General features: G+C 42.0%; 1 protein-coding gene across 1 annotated transcript in view; it reads right to left on the reverse strand.

The window, feature by feature from the left end:
- LOC131220881 (probable LRR receptor-like serine/threonine-protein kinase At1g56140) overlaps positions 1 to 18,807 on the reverse strand; it is a 53,761-nt gene that overhangs the window by 15,491 nt on the left and 19,463 nt on the right. The window contains exon 11 of the mRNA XM_058215754.1: positions 10,536 to 10,888. Coding sequence (XP_058071737.1) covers positions 10,536 to 10,888 — 353 coding nt within the window. The remainder of the gene's footprint in view (positions 1 to 10,535; positions 10,889 to 18,807) is intronic.

Genomic DNA, 18,807 nt, shown 5'->3' on the forward strand with positions numbered 1-18,807 from the left:
ACTGAAGCTGACGCCTGCTTTTGGCCTCTTGAGCTGTTAGGCTCTTTCTCCATGAAGTCAGCATGGATGTATTGCAGGATGTCCAGCCCTGCCAGGAGCTGGTCGGAGTGGATGTGGAACAGTAATCTCCAGCTAAAAATTGTCCCCTTTCTGTGGAAGGTTCTGCAACATGTAGTGGCTGTGGATGAGAGAGTTCAGGCGAAAGGTATTTGCTTGGCGTCAAGGTGTGTGCGCTGTAGCGAAGGCAATATCCAGGGGCCAAGCTCAGAATCCATTCATCATCCTTTCCTCTATGGTAAGCTTACTAGTTAGATTTGGGCCCACATTGGCACGCTGCTTGGGATCTCCTTTTTACATAATCAATCGGTGGTGGAAAGGGTTAGGCAATGGTGGATTGTCACTGCTAATGGGAGAGTTCCATCCTCCATCCACAAATCCCTCCCTGGTTTATTTTTTTGGGAAATTTGGCGAGCAAGAAATGCTGCCAGACATGAAAATTAGCAGGTGCGTTTTGTGGCCTGCCTTGCCCGTATCCAGTTCTGGTTGAAGGAACTGTCCGATTCAGAGAGAAAGTCTAAGACATGGTCTTATGGGAGGTCCCTAATCTGGGAGAGCTTTGGCTTGCCTGCCCCTTCGCATAGGAAAACTCGTGTGGAAATCATTCGTTAGGTTAGACCTCCCAGCAACTGGGTTAAGCTTAACATCGACGGCTCCACTAGAAACAACCCTGGGATGTTAGGTGGAGGAGGCCTGGTGAGAAATGATAAGGGGATGTTCCTTTTCACTTTTTTATTGGCTATGGGAGGGGATCCAACAATAGGGCGGATTTGAGAGCGGCTTATGACGAGCTCATGTTGTCTTTCAACAGAGGGTTTCGATAAATTGTGCTTGAATCGGATTCGAAGCTGGTTATCGATATTCTTGCTGGCAGATCCTCTCCCTCGTGGCAAGGGAGACCTTGGGTCTCTAAGATTCAGGATATCATGTCTAGAGGTAACATCTCCCTCAATTTCATCCACTGTGAAGGCAACAAGTCGGCTGATGGGTTAGCTCGCTGGGGAAGCGAGGTGCAAGAGTCTCGGGTCGTTGATTGTTTTGCTGATCTCCCCGTGTCCATTAGGGGGTTGCTCTTCTTTGATCTGGTGGGTCTAGGTGTAGTGAGAGAAGTGACTGAGTTTGTGTAGGTCTATTGTTGTATAGTGGTAAACCGAATGTCCTGTCCATGTCTCATGATAGGTGGGGCCCGCCCTTTTTGCTGGGACCACCCAAAGGTCTGTGATTTTTGTGAAGTACTGAAATCATGGCATCTGTCCATTTCTTTAAAAAAAAGGAGCATAAATATCATGCATGCCTAGTTTGTGTATAAGCTTTCCAAATTGAGATTTTCTAAGTCCTTTTGCTAATAAATTTGCAATCTAGTCATGGGACAAAATATATGGAGAGCATTTCTTTATGAGAGATCTTATTCAAATGAAGTGGGATCGACCTCTATGTGCTTTGTCCTCTCATGGAACACTGAATTGTTGGGAGTATGCATAACGGTTTAATTGTCTTAATGTAAACGTGTTAGAGCTTGAACCCAAACCCCAACTCTTCGAAAAGTAATTTTAGCCGAACTGGTTTATAAGATGTGTGCCATGGATCTATATTCCCCTTTAACGGTACTGGACCATGCAAAAACATTCTGCTTCTTGCTCTCCAGACAACAATATTACCCACTAAGAAAAGTGCCGTGGCTTGTAGTCGACCGCCGATCATGTCTTAAACCTTAATAATCCACATCTTAATAACCAGCTACCTCAAGATGGCCATGATATCTATACAGGATATTTTTCCCATGTGCACACTTCAACTATCTAAAAGTCCTCACAACTATAGTCAATGTTTCTGTTATTGACGGTATTATCGATAATATCGCTGATAATATCAGTATTGCTAGGTTGGTGATATTGAAACTTCCTTTGATATATGTATTCCTATCTATCAGTAATATATCATTAAGATATTGACACATGTCAATATCGCTAAAGGATCGCTACCTTTTTCTTTATAAATTAAGTTCCTTATATTGATGATATTATCATTAGGGGTGTACATCGAGTCGAGCTGGCCTTAGCTTGACTTGACTTGGCCACTAGCTGACCTCAGCTCGAACTTGGCTCGGCTCGGTCCTCGAGCCTGACTGGCCAGCTCGGTTCGGTTTAGTTAGCAGCTCGGGCCAATTTGAGCCGAGTTTGAGCCAAGATCGAGTCGACTTCGCCTGTGCAGTATTTCCACAAACGCCTGGACTGCACCTTTAAAATCCCATTATTTGTAAAACATCAGTAATGGTTTTACATGTATTTTATCAAACACCTTCTGGGCAACATAAAAACAAAGAAAAAATGGGTATTTATTTCATGTACATACCTTCCTTGCCACCAGCCACACTTCGTTGAGTCATTTCATCAAACACCTGGTATGCAACATCAATGTTAAAGTAACCTAGTCACCGAACCGGTTCTATCCGAGTTCGATTTAAGCTGGGTTCAATCCGAGTCGACTCGAGCAGGGGCTAGCTTGAACTCGGCTCAAGCTCATTTTCGAGCTCAAAAAATCAGCTCGACTCGGCTCGAACTTAGTTTCGAACTGAGTTGAATCAAGCTTTTTCGAGTTGAGTTGAGCGAGCTAACCGAGATAGCTCGGTTCTTGTACACCTCTAATTATCGTCGATATTGTTGCTATAGGGGGTTAGAGTGGGAGAGTGGTGTAAATACTTGAAAAAAGAGAAAATAAATAAAAATAGAACAACATTTTTTTTTTTTTTTGTAAAGATTTGGCTCTACAGCTAATTTCAACCACTCCTAAACTATGCATTGTCTAAATGAATTGATGCACTTATATCCAAAAAGCATTCATGTAACTCATAAATCATACAATGGAAGTAGCATTCATATAGAAGACGTCATACTTACCTTCAGAGTGAAAATGTGTTGGAATCTCTTGGAGAGTAAGTCTCTTTGAGCCTCTTTCATCTTAACAAAATACCTCTGGAAGCTAATCTTTAATAAAGGAGCAGCTCGCCCGGTACCCTCTCCAGCCTGGAACGAACTTCTTAAAGCATTACCTTGCGCTCTTCTTCATTCCAGATGGCTTATTGGAGAAGGTAAAATCGGTTTCTGGATCAATAAACAGTTGGGTTGTGGGCTGCTCGCATGCAGGTGCCATAGTGAGGTCCGTCCCTCATCCACTTATGACCGCAATAGTTAGCGACTTCAACCCCCTCTCTGGTAGATGGAATTTCTCGGACATCCAACAGCTATGAAGTCAATTTCTGCTTCTCAGGTGGCCCTGTCTAACCATGCAGACCAGCTCATTTGGGATTTATCCTCGACAGGTAGATTTACTCTTAAATATGCTTGGAACGCTATTAGGCAACATCAGCCCAAAGTCCCCTGGATTAAATGGTTTTGGCATAAACTCCTTTCCCTAAAAATTTCCGTCTTTGCATGGAGAACTGTTCATAAGGCTATTTTAGTTGATTCAACAGTGCAGAGATTCGGTGTCAATATTGCTTCTAGGTGTGAATGCTGCAGATCAGTTCCTTCTATCCACCTGTCTCTCCCAACTTCCTCAGTAGGTTTGCATCGTCGGAACCAGACTCATTCTCCAGCCCTCCCTGCTCTCAGTCCCTCTTAGTCCCAACAGAGTAGCGGTCAGTGTCAGGGCATATCTTCAGTCTAAGCAGGCGGCGTAGTGGAATTCATTGGCCATCTTCTTTGTCGGGGAATAATAGTAGGGAAGGTTTGGCTGCACTTCCACCAACTATTTGACATCCCATTCATCCCCAACTAGCCCATTCTTCAGCGCATCCGCCATTGGTCCTTAGCTGTCAGCAATAAATCTCGAATCTCTACCCTCCTCCCTTGTTTAGTCATATGAGAGATATGACTCAACAGAAATGCCGCTCGGTTCGAGGGCTGCAAAATGTCAGAAAAGCTCATCATCTCTAAGGTGTCTTGTTGGTTGAGAGAGATAGGCTCGTCCATTCAAGTAGAGGACAGGCATTCCATGGCCACCAGCTCATCCTCCAGTCCTTAAAAATCAATATCCCAGCCCTCCGTGCTGGTGATGTTCCCCTCATTGTTAGATGGTCCAAGCCTCCAATTGGTTGGCTGAAATTAAATATAGATGGATCTTCTAGAAATAACCTAGGGGAAAGTGGTGGTGGAGGAGTCTGTAGAGACCATTCAAGTAGATTGGTTTTTGCCTTCTGTAGATGTTATGGGGTTGTCTCTAACACAGTGGTGGAAGCTCAGACCATGCTCGATGGCCTGACCATCTGCTCCAACTTGGGCCTGGCCAATGTGTTTGTAGAATCATATTCTAAAATCATAGTTAATGCGGCAGAGGATCCGCTAGCTACTTGCCCATGGAGCATCTGGTATAGGATGGGTGATATCCAGTCTAAAAGGCGCAACCTTAACCTCATTTTGACCACATTTTCTGAGAAGGTAACATGGCGGCGGATGTGTTAGCAAGATTGGTGAGTGAAGGTTGCCTAGACAGAATTTTCAGGCGTATTTCTGACCTTCCAAGGCTTATCAGAGGAGTGCTAGTCTTAGACAACTCAAGCCTAGGCTCCATAAGAAGGCATTAATCCAGTTGTAAATGGGTTGTAATTGTTTCCTTTGTGGTCCTCTAGGAGTCTCTCTTTTGTCTTCATTTTTGTCTATAGAGGGGTGACACGATAGGAGAGGTCCGAAGTCTTTTTGTTGGGACCCTCCTGAATGCCTGTATATTTTTCTGATCAATAAAAGTTTAGTGGCATGCGTCCACTTTCCTTTAAAAAAAAAACAATGGAAGTAGCTAAAAACGAACAACATGTGCAATATTTTCATTAATATGGCAATTCCCCATGTTTTGCAATAGACGCAAATGAAACCAAATTGGCCAATACTATCAATATCGCAAACGCTAAGTGTAGGAATCTGTTAAAGGGTTGGACCAGATCATTTCATCTTAGGACCTAAGTGGGCTTCAGTGTTGATAGCAGATGTCTTTAATCTATCTTCACTATTCGATGACATTAAACCAGCTTCGATGTCATCGAAGCCAGTTCGATGACATCGAAGCAAACTTGATGTCATCAAATTTTTTTGAGATTTTCACCCTTGGTCGCTGGACAGTTTTGGTTATTCTTCGATGTCATCGAAGGACCTTCGATGACATCAAAGGTTTCACGCAGATTTTCTGTGGAAACGCAGATTTTGCGATTTTTGTTTCCTATTCCGTTTTAGCTTCTTTCGAAACCTATATAAAGGGGTGTAAACGGGATTGGGGAGTATTCTAAGGCATTCTCTAAAAGGGTTCTAGGGTTTCAAAGGGTGGAAAGAAGGTGAGGTTTGAGGATTGCTCAAGCCGAGTAAGTCCTCCATCTTTATAATCTGTGCTTTCATAGTAAACTTTCTGTCGCTTTGTGCCGTGGTTTTTTCCTTTAAGGATTTTACACATTAAATCTTTGCATTCTTTTGTGTTTGCTTGGTGCTCTTGGATTGCTATCCTAGATCCATATCTGTGTGATTCCGCAGAACAAATTCGAACAAGAGGTATCAGAGTAATCATTGGGGCACAGATCTGAATCTGAAGGATTAGTAATAATGGGAAACGCGAGAAGTATTCAGGCAAAAATAATTTTGAGTTATGGAAGACTAAGATGATTAGCTTATAAACCAAGCAAGGCATGATTAAGGCTCTTGAGGAGCGAAAATCGATGATGAAAGATGAATGGAAAACCCTTAATAGTAATGCTTTAGCCTCCATTCATTCATGTCTCACGGATGAGGTTCTCTATAATGTTTTGAGGGAGAAAACTGCGGCTAGTTTGTAGGCAAAGTTAGAGAACATCTATGTGAAAAACTCTTCTAAAAATAGCCTATACTTGAAGCTATAGTCTATACCTTTAAGATGGCAAAGTGTAGAGATTTGAAAGCCTACATCAACAACTTTAATAAATTAATGTACAAATTGCTGGATATGGAGGAAGCGGTCAAAGATGTGGAACATGCATGTATATTGTTGAATTCTCTTCTTGCATCTTATGAGTCATTGAAGGACATGATGTACACCGCAAATAAAACCTGAGTGTCGACATCGTTATCTCAGCCCTTCAAGGAAAGGCCATGAGAAAGATAAACGATGACATGGGGACATCTTCTGATGCATTGATTACGAGGGGTAGAGATTCTAAGCGAGGTATAGGATCTTTTAGACCTAGATCCAAATCCAAAGGCAAGGGCAAAGGAAAATTAAAGTGTTGGAATTGTGGAATGTCTGGACATATGAAGAAGAATTGTAAAAATCCTAAAGTGAAGAAAGAAAATTTAACGGTTTCTTTCATGGAGGCCAATGTTGTCGCATCTGATGAAGAGACAAGTAGTAGTGATGTACTGTCAGTGTCTATGGTTAGACACTTGCATGACAATCTTAGAGATGAGTGGATCCTTAACACAGGAGAGTCATATCACATGACTCCTTATTGGAGTTGGTTCGCCAGTTACAAGGAATGCAATGGTGGACAGGTTTTTATGGGCAATAACAATGCTTGTAATGTAATGGCTATTGACATGGTAAGCATCAAGATGTTTGATGGGTTGGAGTGTACCTTGACTGATGTCATGCACGTTACTAATATGAAAAAAAGTCTGATTTTTTTCGGTGCACTCGAGGCTAGCTATAGGGTGCAAGTTCACCGGTCTTAATAGTGTCCTTAAAGTTTCAAAAGGGGGTACTTATAGTTATGAGACGCAAAGGCACGAAAACCTTTACAGGTTAATCAGAAGCACTTCAGCAGGTGGAACGGTAACAGCTGTTGTAGATTCCAATTCTGTACGTATGTGACATGCTCGTCTGGGCCACATGAGTGAGTGGGGCATGAAGGTACTATCTGATCATTGTTTGATTCCAGCTTTTAAAAATTTTGATTTAGATATACATGAGCATTGTATATATAGTAAATAATCTACATTATCTTTTAAAACTGAAAAACATGTAAGGGAGGGCTTGCTTATGTGCACTCTAACGTATGGGGCCCATCGCTAGAAATTTTTATTAAGGGGTCATTATGGTTTGTTTCATTCATTAACGACCACTCCAGGAAAGTTTGAGTTTATTTCAAGAAACGTAAATCCAAAGTTTTCACTATATTCAAAAAATGAAAGACAATGGTGGAAAAACAGTCAGTGCGAAAAATAATGGTTTTAAGGACTAACAATGATGGAGAATTCACTTCCACTAAGTTTAATGAATATTGCAAGGATAAAGGGATCATTAAGCACAACATAGTGTGCCACATGCCCGATCAAAACTGTGTGGCTGAGCGGATGAATTGAGCTCTCTTGGAGAGGGCTCAGTGCATGTTAAGTAATGATGCGTTGGGCAAGAATTTATGGACTAAGGCCATTAATACAACTTGCTATTTGGTGAACCGCTCTCCTTCTACAGCAATTGAATATAAAATCCTAGAGGAAGTATTGAGTAGTCATAAGCTGGATTACTTAGATTTGTGCATATTTGGTTGTGAGAGTTATTCTCATGTACCGTCAGTAGAGAGAAATAAGTTAGACCATAGAGCCAAAAAGTATATTTTTGTTGACTATAGTGTTGGTGTGAAAGGTTACAGCTTATTCAACAAGGTCACATGCAAGGTTATCACTAGTCATGATGTCAGATTCGATGAAAACTCCCTATTCCGTAAGAATGATCAAGAGGAGCAAGATGAATCAGAAAGTTTAATCGTAGATGTCCAAGTTGACACAAATGATACTCAGGTAGAGACAGATGCACAGACAGAGGTATAAGATCAGATGGGGCAACCACCCGTGAGAAGAAACACACCGCGTGATTGCAGGTTACCGTAAAAAAATAGGGACGACTCTTATATTGCATATGCCCTCATTACAGATGAAGGGGACCCGTCTACTATTCAGGAGACCCTTAATGAGCCGGATACAGAAAAGTGGAAGACAGCTATGAACGATGAGATGAACTTGTTACACAAAAATCACACATGAGAGCTGGTAGAGCTTCTAGTGGGCCGAAAATCAATTGGATGCAAGTGATTATTCAAAATGAAACATAATAAATAGAAAGTGAGGCTGGTAGCAAAGTGGTATGCTTAGAGAGAAGGAATCGACTTCACAGAGATATTCGCACCAGTGGTTAAGCAAGTGTCTATCAGATTCTTGTTGGCACTAGTTGCCTAATACGATCTCAAGCTGGAACAAATGGATATCAAGACCGCATTCCTTCACAAGGAGTTGGAAGAGCAGATCTACATGAAGTAACCAGAGGACTACGAAATTAAAGGGGCATAGAAAAATATTTGCAGGTTAATGAGGTCGTTGTACGGACTGAAATAGTCGCCTAAGTAGTGATAAAAAAATTTGATTCTTTCATGTTGAGTCAGAAATCTACTTGGAGTGAATACAATCACTATGTCTATTACAAGACACTAAGTAATGATAGATTCATCATCCTAGTATTGTATGTTGATGATAGACTCAGTTATTAGGGATATTCGAGATGAAAGATTTAAGGGCTGTAAAAAGGGTTCTCGGCATAGATATTCATAGAGATAGGAAGAGGAGCACGCTTTGGTTATCATAGACAGAATATCTTGAAAAGGTGTTGCTTAAGTATGGGATGGACTAGGCAAAGCCAATGAGCATTCACTACACGACTTACTTTAAGCTTTCCTCAGAACAATGTCATAAATCAAATGAGGAAAAGCAGGTTATGTCTCTTGCGCCTTATTCGAATGTGGTTGGCAGTTTAATGATGCTATGGTTTGTATGAGATCAGATATTTCACAGGCAGTCGATGTTGTGAGCAAATACATGTCAAACCCAGGTAAGCAACACTGAGAAGCGGTGAAATGGCTACTTTGATACATTCAAAGTACAAAAGACTACGTCTTAACTTTTGAAAAGATAGGGGCAAAGTTGGTAGGGTATGTGGATTCAAACTACGCAGGCAGTGTAAGATTTAGAAAGTTTACTTAAAGATGCTGGTTTGTACTAGCGGGTGGACCAATCAGTTAGATGTCAAAGCTTCAGTTCGTGGTGACTCTTTCCACGGTTGAAGTAGAATATATGGCAGTGACAGAAATGTTTAAAGAAGGTGTTTGACTCAGAGGCATGATAAATCAGTTGGGAGTTTAGCAGGAGGTTGTGTCGGTTAACTATGATAGCGAGAGCGCTATCAATTTGGCTAAAAATTCTGTTTATCACTCACGTACTAAACACATTGATGTGCGTTATTATTTTATCCAACAGGTGCTTGAGGAAGGAGGCATAACATTGGAAAAGATTTACACCAGTGTGAATCCAGTAGACATGCTCACCAAGGTCGTTCATATAGAGAAGTTCAAGTTCTGTACAACTTTTCTGGGCTTGGCGATGACGTAAAAGAAGGATGGAGTATGCACGAGAAGCATTAATGAAACTATGATGCAATATAGAGATAAGAGAAGAGGATTAGAAGCTATACGTTTGAAGATTGAAGACATGGTGGAGATTATTGATAACAGATGTCTTTAATCTGTCTTCACTGTTCGATGACATCGAACTAGCTTCGATGTCATCGAAGCCAGTTCGATGACATTGAAGCAAACTCGATGCCATCGAATTTTTTCAGGATTTTCGCCCCTGGTCGTTGGACAGTTTTGGTTATTCTTTGTTGTTATCGAAGGACCTTCGATGATATTGAAGGTTTCGCGCAGATCAAAAACACAAAATTTACGATTTTTGTTTCTTATTCTGTTTCGACTTCTTTCTAAACCTATATAAAAGGGTATAAACGGGATTGGGAAGTATTTTAAGGCATTATAAGGTTTCTAAAAGAGTTTCAGGGTTTCAAGGGGTGGAAAGAAGGTTATGTTTGAGGATTACTCAAGTCGGGTAAGTCCTCCATCTTTGTAATATGTGCTTTCATAGTGAAATTTCCGTCGCTTTGTGCCGTAGTTTTTTCCCATAAGGGTTTTTCATGTTAAATCTTTGTGTTCTTTTATGTTGCTTAGTGCTCTTGGATTGCTATCCTAGATCCATATCTGTGTGATTCCGCGGAACAAATCCCAACATTCAGGACTGAGGATGGAGTTTTTGGTACTTGCTCTGGACATCTCTAGCTCCTATCTTGCTTTTTCAGTTGCCATCGAAACCTCATTTTTGCATTTGCAGGTTTTCTATTTGTTTTCCTTTCCAGTCATGACCAAAATAGAACCCATTTCAATTTTGATTCAAGGTGATAAAAGCTTAGTTTATTAGGACCAAAAAAAAAGTGAGCTTCAGGACTGTATTCATAGCCCATTTGGTAAATCAGTCAGGCCCATTGCCGCCCTTAGAGAGGAACATAACCACACCTTCTAAACTCTATAATCTATATACTACAACATTGACTTTGATCATCTAGTTTGGATTAATATTAGTGTCACAATTAAATTGGTTGTGCATACAAGTGCGAATTTAAGGAAATATATCATACTATATCATACACACCTGGGCAAAAATGTCGAACACACGCCTTCCTATCGAATCCACCATTTGTATCTCAGCGAATTGCAGAGTCACATTGTATTGTCCGTTCACAAGCCCAAGTTTGTAGTATCTTAGCGATCCTTGCGATACCCTTGTTGTCCAAAACAGCTCTGGGTCTGAAGTATCCGTAATCTGCGGCATAGAGTCTGTACTGTACAAGTCATTTTCATTAAGCCCAACATTACTGACGGCCAACCTGCTCGCGCTGGCCAGATAATATGATGCTGGGCGGAGAGCATTGACATCACTATCATACCACATTCCATCTATCGATGTCCAGTCTTGACCGCCGCAATTTATTGCAAATGAAGAATCTGTGAACCAATAAAACAGTGACTTCGATCAAAGGCTTCATTGCATGAATATAGTTATGTGCCTCTGTAAAGAACGGAAGATATGAGTTCCACAATATGTAATAAAAAAAAGGAATGGAATATTTTTATACAGGTTTGCTAATCCCACATGCATGTCTAAGATGGCCCATATGCATTTCACCACACGCGATATCCAGCCTGTCCATCAGAGGGTCCCATGATGTAAATGCTCAGCACAACATCTAGGATGGTCAACTCACAATGCTAGGAAATGCATGGCTACGAAAAACTTGGACGAGGTTTTCGTGAAAGAACCAGGAAAAAAGGGAATTCAACAAAACACTGCCTAATTTATATGGAATTTACATTTCAGTACTTTTAAAAAAAAAGAAAAAAATTTAAGTTTCTAAAAAGCTACCTTTCTAAAAAACTACCTTATTAATTGATATAATTATCATTCTGGTACCTTTTGTTACATTTCTTTAACGGCACCTTGGATGGGCATAAAAGCAAATGGGTGGGCTCCACCATAATGTTTATGTAAAATCCTTCCCGACCACTAGCGCATCACCTCATGTTAGGCCAATGGCCCAAAAATCACTACCATTGGTGATTCAGGTGGACAACATGATTTGAAACAATGTCTAGGGCAACAATTGCCTTCCAAACTATTTCCCTTGGTATGATCCACCTGAATCATGGATGGGCCTCATTTTTTGGCCTTAGGCCTAAATTTTGGTGTAGTGATGTAACACCCCTGCTCTCCAATGCTCGAGTATTGGATGTGCTTGGGTGTTACCCAAATTTTTTTCAAATAATTGCAGGGTCTCACGTGTTCCCATGCGTATAAACTCGAAAATATCAGAACTTGCAAGTGAAGCATTAATTCTGGAAACTCAAACTTAATTAAACTTTGCACACAAATGAATCGATCGTACGTACAAAACCAGTTATGGGACTTGGATCGCCGGATCCCCAGTCCATTAGACCCTAATGTCTGATTTGAGAGAACCTACGCTAAAAACACACCAAACTGCATATTCAATTTAAAGGATAACCCATAAAGTTCATTCGATTAGCCCCTCAGACCCTAGAGAGAATGTGAGAGGGGGAAGAATATCTCGCTGCTCTGGGTTGTTCTTCTCAAAGTTTGAGTTGTGCGAGCTGTCCTGAGTTTACTTCGGCCTGAAACCATTGATTGTTGGCCCGATAAATCCTCATGTTGCCGGGTAAGGTGTCGTCACGTAGCACACGCGTGTCATTTTTCCAATTTCGAGCAATTTGAAACTAATTAGGCTAGAGATCTTCTTTGTCCGTCCAAGTCTCAAAAATTCTTACTTTACGATTTTCATGTGCATGTCAGATCTTGAGGTCCTGACAGTTGATTAGGAGCAAACCAACTGTATGTGAGAGCCATGGTAGAGAGAGGCTTCGTGAGAACTTCGGTTTCGCGCCGAGCTTGGGCCCAAGTTGCCAGCTTGAGTTAGTAGTCGTCCTAATTGAGGCAGGTCAAAGCCTAAACTTCCTTCCTTTCTTTTTTTTTTTTTTTTCTTTTTTCTTTTTTTTTTGTAGAAACAGGTGGGAAGACTCCACCTGGGATTAATTGCAAAGTAGAGATATACAACAAGGAATTTGGTTGGGCTCCAAACAAAAAGAGACAGGCCTCACCTATCATACGGAACTATAGGCAATCCTTGCACAAACAAGGACTAGGAGGTGCCAGGAAACACCACCTAGGCCAGGCAAACTGAAGAGCATGATTACTACATCTTTCTAATCAAACCTAAACCCACATTGATCAGAGTCACCAGTCGCCTAATGTTAGAAGGAAGGTTCAAGCAAGAGAAACACCGCACATTTGACAAGCGTCCACTCCCCATTCTTGCCAACACATCCGCGACCACATTTCCTTCTAGAAGAGTGTGTTGAATGCTGAAATGGATTGAGCTCCTAAGTCAAGTGATAGCTCCTAAACAACCCTTATTGAAAGTTTAATTAGAATAAAATCTAGGTTATTGACGATAGATTTGCGATTGAACTTAGGGTTTTGAGCTTTCTCCCAAATTTCTACGCCTAGACTGCATTTGAATTGAGGAATCTCAACCTTGAGGTGAAAGATACACACTTCAAGCTTTCCGATGATGTTTTTAGTCTAGTAATAGTCTCAATGTTTAAATAATCTTGTTAATTGACTTGTGAATAATGTGATAACCCCTGTAACCTATATTACATGTGTTAATTTTAGGATGATTTGGTAGAATCCCTAACTTTAGAAATATGTTTTTTTTTTTTTTTTGTATATGAAATATATATAACACATAACATGTTTAGATCTTTTTATATATTGATTCACACACGTGCACTCCTTAGAATGTTCCAACCACTTGAATATAACTCGTCTTATATGATTCACATGAATATAAATTACAACATGCTTAGGGTAAGTTATGTTTGAATGGAATTCTTAGGGCGATTGGAGATCTCATGGCCCTCGTAAACTCCAAAATCACATACAAAGCTAGGCCCAACCTATGCTTGTAACTTAAGAAGGGATGTGAGCTTTACTCCAAAAGTTTAAGAGGCAAAGGCCGCCTATATTCAAGGGCGTGCGGGTCCAATTTGTATGAAGTTGAAAAATGAAAGAAACATATCAAAAAGATTTTTACGATGCTCATTTTGGGCCCTGAAGGCATCGTGAAAGACATTATGGGCCCTGAAGGCATCCTTCACGATGCTCGTTTCCTTGAAATGCTCCCTGATTTCGTTTAGCATCACGTGCAGTCTGAAGGGCTGGCACTGAATCATGGGACCGATAGCGTCATTTGGACCAAGGAAAAGTTAGGGATTTTCTCCACTCGATTGGCATGGCACCTCATCAGGTCCTCAGGCCAGGTGCGTAACTGGGCCAAATGGGCCTGGCACCCATAACTCCCTCCCAAAATTGCTGTTTTTACGTGAAAGATTCTAAATGGCACGGTCCTAGTCGATATTAGTGTTAAGAAGAAAGGTATTCAGATGGCCTCCTCCTGTATTTGTTGCTCGTCTATTAGCTGATAAGAAGAATCCCTCGACCACTTCTTTGCCAAGGGGGAGATTGTGCTCTCCATTTGGGCCCATTTCTCAGCCATCCTTGGTGTTTCTTTCCTTCTGAACTAATCTGCAGGGGGTAGAGCATCCCAATGGTGGGCGATTGCCAATAATTCCTCTACTTTGGGAGTCCTTAGAGGGCTTTCCCCGGGCCTTATCCTTTGGGAAATCTAGAAGGCCAGAAACGAACGTAGTTTTGAAGACTCCCGCTCCAGATTCGCCCACGCCATCTGCCAGGTCAGGTCCTGGTTGTTCTACCTGTCCAATGCGTTCCCCCTTCCGGCATGCAAATCCCAGGAAGACAGGGAAGCGGTAGCTGACCTTCGGCTAGTCTCAGGGAGAAGTTCCCCGCCCTCAGGGTCCTTGGTAACATGGATCAAACCACCTCAGGGCTGGGTGAAACTTAATGTGGATGGCTCATCTAGGGATAATCCGAGCACTTCTAGGAGCAGGGGTGTGTGTAGAGACGATAAGGGCCGGCACCTTCATGTTTGCCTTCTCAAAAGTAGAGGTGGGCATCGAGCCGAGTCGAGTCGAGGTGGGCCAAGCTTGGCTTGGCTTGTCCATGATGTACTCGAGTTCGAGCTCGAGCTCGAGCTTGGCCTCAAGCTCAACATTGAAGCTTGGCTTGTTTGCCAAAGTCGTCGAGTCGAGTTCAAGTCGAGCTAGTGGTTCAAGTCGAGTCGAGTTTACCTCGAGTCAAGCTCAAGCTTGTTGGGTGAGAGTAATGGATTCTGTTCTTGATCCTCCTCCATTGATGAAAAATTCAAAATTCTTAAGAGAATCAAAGCAAAACCCGATGAAAAAACCAAACAAATCTTCGAATCGGATGAGGAAACCTGTAAGAACCGATCTGTTCTTGATCTTTTTCCACCAGCAAAAATCCAAGTACTAGAAAAGAAACAGAGCAGAACACAGATCAGAAATCCAAGTAAAGAGCTCTAGCCAATTAAATCATTGGATTTTCTTAAAGCTCTAACAAATTTGAGAAGAACCCATCTTGAATTTCTTGAGTTTCTCGCCTAAGAAGTAAATCTCAAGAGATTAAAATAATACTATTGTGAAGCTGAAATGAAAACTGGTGGTGGTGGTCAGGGCTAGCGTGTGGCTGACAGTGAGCAAAGAAAGAGAAGAAAGGGAAAGGGAAGGGGGTACGTTCGGTCGGGTAAAGACTTTAGGGTTTGTTTTTTATTTTTTTATTTTTTATATACAACTCAAAACATATATATATATATATATATATATATATATATATATATATATATATATATATATATATATATATATATATATATATATATAATATTTAATATATTTATTAATCGAGCCGAGTCGAGCTCGAGTTCGAGCTTTGAGTCGAGTCGAGTTCGAGTTCGAGTCGAGTTGAAATGCCCCCTGGTCGAACTTGGCTTGAATTCAACTCGAGCTTCAAATAATTAGCTTGGCTCGGCTTGAATCGGCCATTCAAGCCGAGTCAATCCGAGCTGACTCGAGCCGAGTCGAGCGAGCTTTTCGAGCTAGCTTGAATCGTGAACAGCCCTACTCAAAAGGCTATGGCATGGGATTGAGCTTTCAGGCGGAGATGAAGGTGGTTATTGATGGCCTTAAGTTTTGTAAGGATATGGGCCTCTCCTGCGTCGAGGTGGAAAGCGACTGCCAGGTTGTGGTTGAACTTTTCTCTATAGCAGGGAACCCTCCTTGGAATGCTTTCTATTGGAAAAACCAGTTTCAAGCTCTTAGAGTCTCGCTATCTGTTTCAATCAAGCATATCCCCAGAGAAATTAACACCGTTGCGGACTGCCTAGCCAGATGGGGCAGCTCTACTCAGCAGACCATGTTCATCAATTTGGCATCTGAACTCCCTCTCTTCGCCAAAGGGGAGCAGGTCCTAGATAGGATAGGATTAGGGATGGTCCGAATCTCCTAACTTTTTCCTGATTTTTTTCTCTATTATATGATAGGAGGGCCTTTGGGATGGACCTCCCGAATGTGAATTCTTGTACAGCAGGGGTTCTTAGGCTGTTTTTCGCCTTAGCCCCCGCTTAATGTTTTTTGTTAGCTCAAAATAAAAAAAAAATCAAAAAGATTTTCACTGCCATGAAGTGTGACGAGTAGCAAAAGGTAGAATTGGTTGTCTATATGCTTCAAGGCAAAGCGGATCATTGGTGGGATTCAGTCGCTAGGATGAATCCGGGAACTTAAGTATGGACCTAGGCCTCATTCTGCAAGGAGTTTAATAAGAATTATTTTCACAATCTGGGAACTTTTTTTTTTTTTTTTAAAAAAAGAGAGAAATTTTGTTGAAATGGAGCAGGAAAATACACAAGGGAATTTCGGGCAGGCCCAACGACAAAATGAGAAGGGCCCGCCTATCGTAAGACGGAAAATCACAAAGAGCGACAAGGAATTAGGCGATCCTTAGATTGCCAAGTCCTACTCTATCCAAGAAAATGAGACCACAAACATGAGAAGGAAGCTACTCCGCGGAATGGAAGCGCTTGTCCAGCTGGCCTTCACTCCCCAAGTGGGCCAGCGAGTCTGTCACTGAGTTGGCCTCTCTAAGGGTATGGGAGATACGGACCTCGATGATATTTATAATGGCGTGAACACGGGAACTTAATTACGGACTTGGGCCTCAATCCGAGAACTTGAGGCAAAGTAGATCTTTGGTACTCATTCAGTTGTGACGGAAGGAAGTGAAATGAGGCAACTTTTTGAAAACCTTTTTGTGAAAGGTATCTAAATGTTAATTCCATATTAATTAGTTTCTTTTTTTTTTTTCTTTTTTTCTTTTTTTGTAAAATTCTCAATATAATGCAAGCTGTAAAGAGTTAACAACACATTTAGGTGATCCGCATGCGCTAAAGAGGTGCTCTAGCATTTTATGACAAGGTAAAAATAAAAGAGTGCGATTGGATGCCCCTTCGAATTGAATTTCATAATTACTCTAGTAAAGTGGAAAAGAAAATCATTGGCGTAACCCGTAACCCGTCTAGGTATGCAGAGGGCATCACTTTCTCTAACATGAGGGAAATGACTTTATGTGCATGATCCACCCCATCCATCAAGTACACACACCACCCCTTGTGTGGCCAAAAAGCAAGGTCGATTCAACACTTAGGTGGGCCACTCCATAGGGAATCATATAAATATATACCTAAAACTTCTGAATTCACGTGGTATGGCCCAACTGCATTTAAATTCTGGAATACCGGAGCTGTCAATGGGCTGAGGCTTGGCCTAGCAAATGCAAAACTTTGAGTAGGCCTGGTCCGAAACCCTATAGAATAGTGTGATTTTTGGCCAATTCTTTCATCTCGACGAAGCATATTAGATGAGTGGATTGGATGGTTTATAAACACCACAGTGGGCCCTACACAATTTATGGTGGGTGTGCCCATCCCAACTATTTCTTATGGTATCATCTGCCTGATTTTTGGATCATGATTTTTGGGTTTAGTTAGGTGAACATAAGGCAACTTACCTAATGGACAAGGTGGATCTCATGGAAGTTCCATACATGTGGCACTCAGTTAACCAAAGTGATCGATGTCCTCCGTTTACCTACCTGAGGTATGCTAGTGTGGTCCAAGTGAAAATAACCAACACAGTTCCTAATCCTGATTAGGCGTCTCTCTGGCGATATTGAGGGCGATTTCCTGCATCTTCAATGCGAGGGTCTAGGCCATCCTAGGGGATCCCTAGACCAACAGGTTTTTCCATTTTTATCGGCAATCTGCCGTTCGATTGCTCCCGGGAGGACGTCTTCAACATCTTCGGGAAATACGGGAAAGTGCAAGAAGTCTCTATTCCAACCTTCCTAGGATCCCAGAAACCAAGGGGCTATGCCTTCGTGACCTACGTATACGAGGACAAAGCCCGGGCAGCCATGGGAGTATTGAATGGAAAGCGTATTGATGGGCGAGTTGTCTCCGTCCAAACAACTATTTCTAAACCCCTCAGAACCAAGAATCCCCACATCCCTCAAAATCAACCCCTGCCACAAGCCCCTTGTAACCCCAATTCCTACAGTGAGGCCCTCAAGAAGCATCCCCCTGTATCTACTCCTACAGTGGATCCTGACCAGTCATTCTCGGTGGTTGCGGATAGAGCTGCGGTCGCCCTTCACCTGCGTCGTTTGGAGAAAGCCCTGGTGGGCTTCTCTTCAAAACCCTACACTCCCATCACCCATATCCTCCGCTCTCTGAGGGAGTCCAGATTTATGTCTTTTGCAGTGGATGTGGTAAGGTTATCCCCCTATGCTTTTCTCCTTCAGTTCAAATCTCAAGAAGAGCTCTCAGACTTCACCACAGCCTCATCCTTACACGCAGAGATGGGCCTGGAGCAGTTTGAGCCCTGGGACCCCTTCTCTGTCATGGGACACGACGGGCGATGGATTCGGTTGTACGGTATTCCCACCCATGCTTGGTTTGAATTAGTGATTGTGGATATTGGGCAACACTTCGGTAAGGTAATCCAAGTGGACTCTTTGGCAAGTTATGGCATCTTCCAGGTTTTTGCAAGGGTGAAAATCTGTTTGGAACCAGGGACTGACTTATCCAAGGTTGTTGATCTAAAAGTGGGGAAAGAGGCATACCCAATTGTTGCAATTTTAGAAGATCTAGGGACTGGAATTCGGCAGGCCCCCCGCTCCCACATCCCTAAGGAGCCCCCAGAGAGAGATCAGTCGACTAGGGAGTGGGTGCTATCATATTTCTATAGAAACAGGGAGAGTCTATCTGATCGCCCACCACCTGTTCGACGGTTTGTCCCTTTTATAGCCCCTCAAGCTGGCCCTCTGCATAGTCTGGGAAACTCATCCAGCTTGGATG

Source organism: Magnolia sinica, chromosome 12 (assembly GCF_029962835.1).
Source record: "Magnolia sinica isolate HGM2019 chromosome 12, MsV1, whole genome shotgun sequence".
In the NCBI taxonomy this organism is placed as follows: Eukaryota; Viridiplantae; Streptophyta; class Magnoliopsida; order Magnoliales; family Magnoliaceae; genus Magnolia; species Magnolia sinica.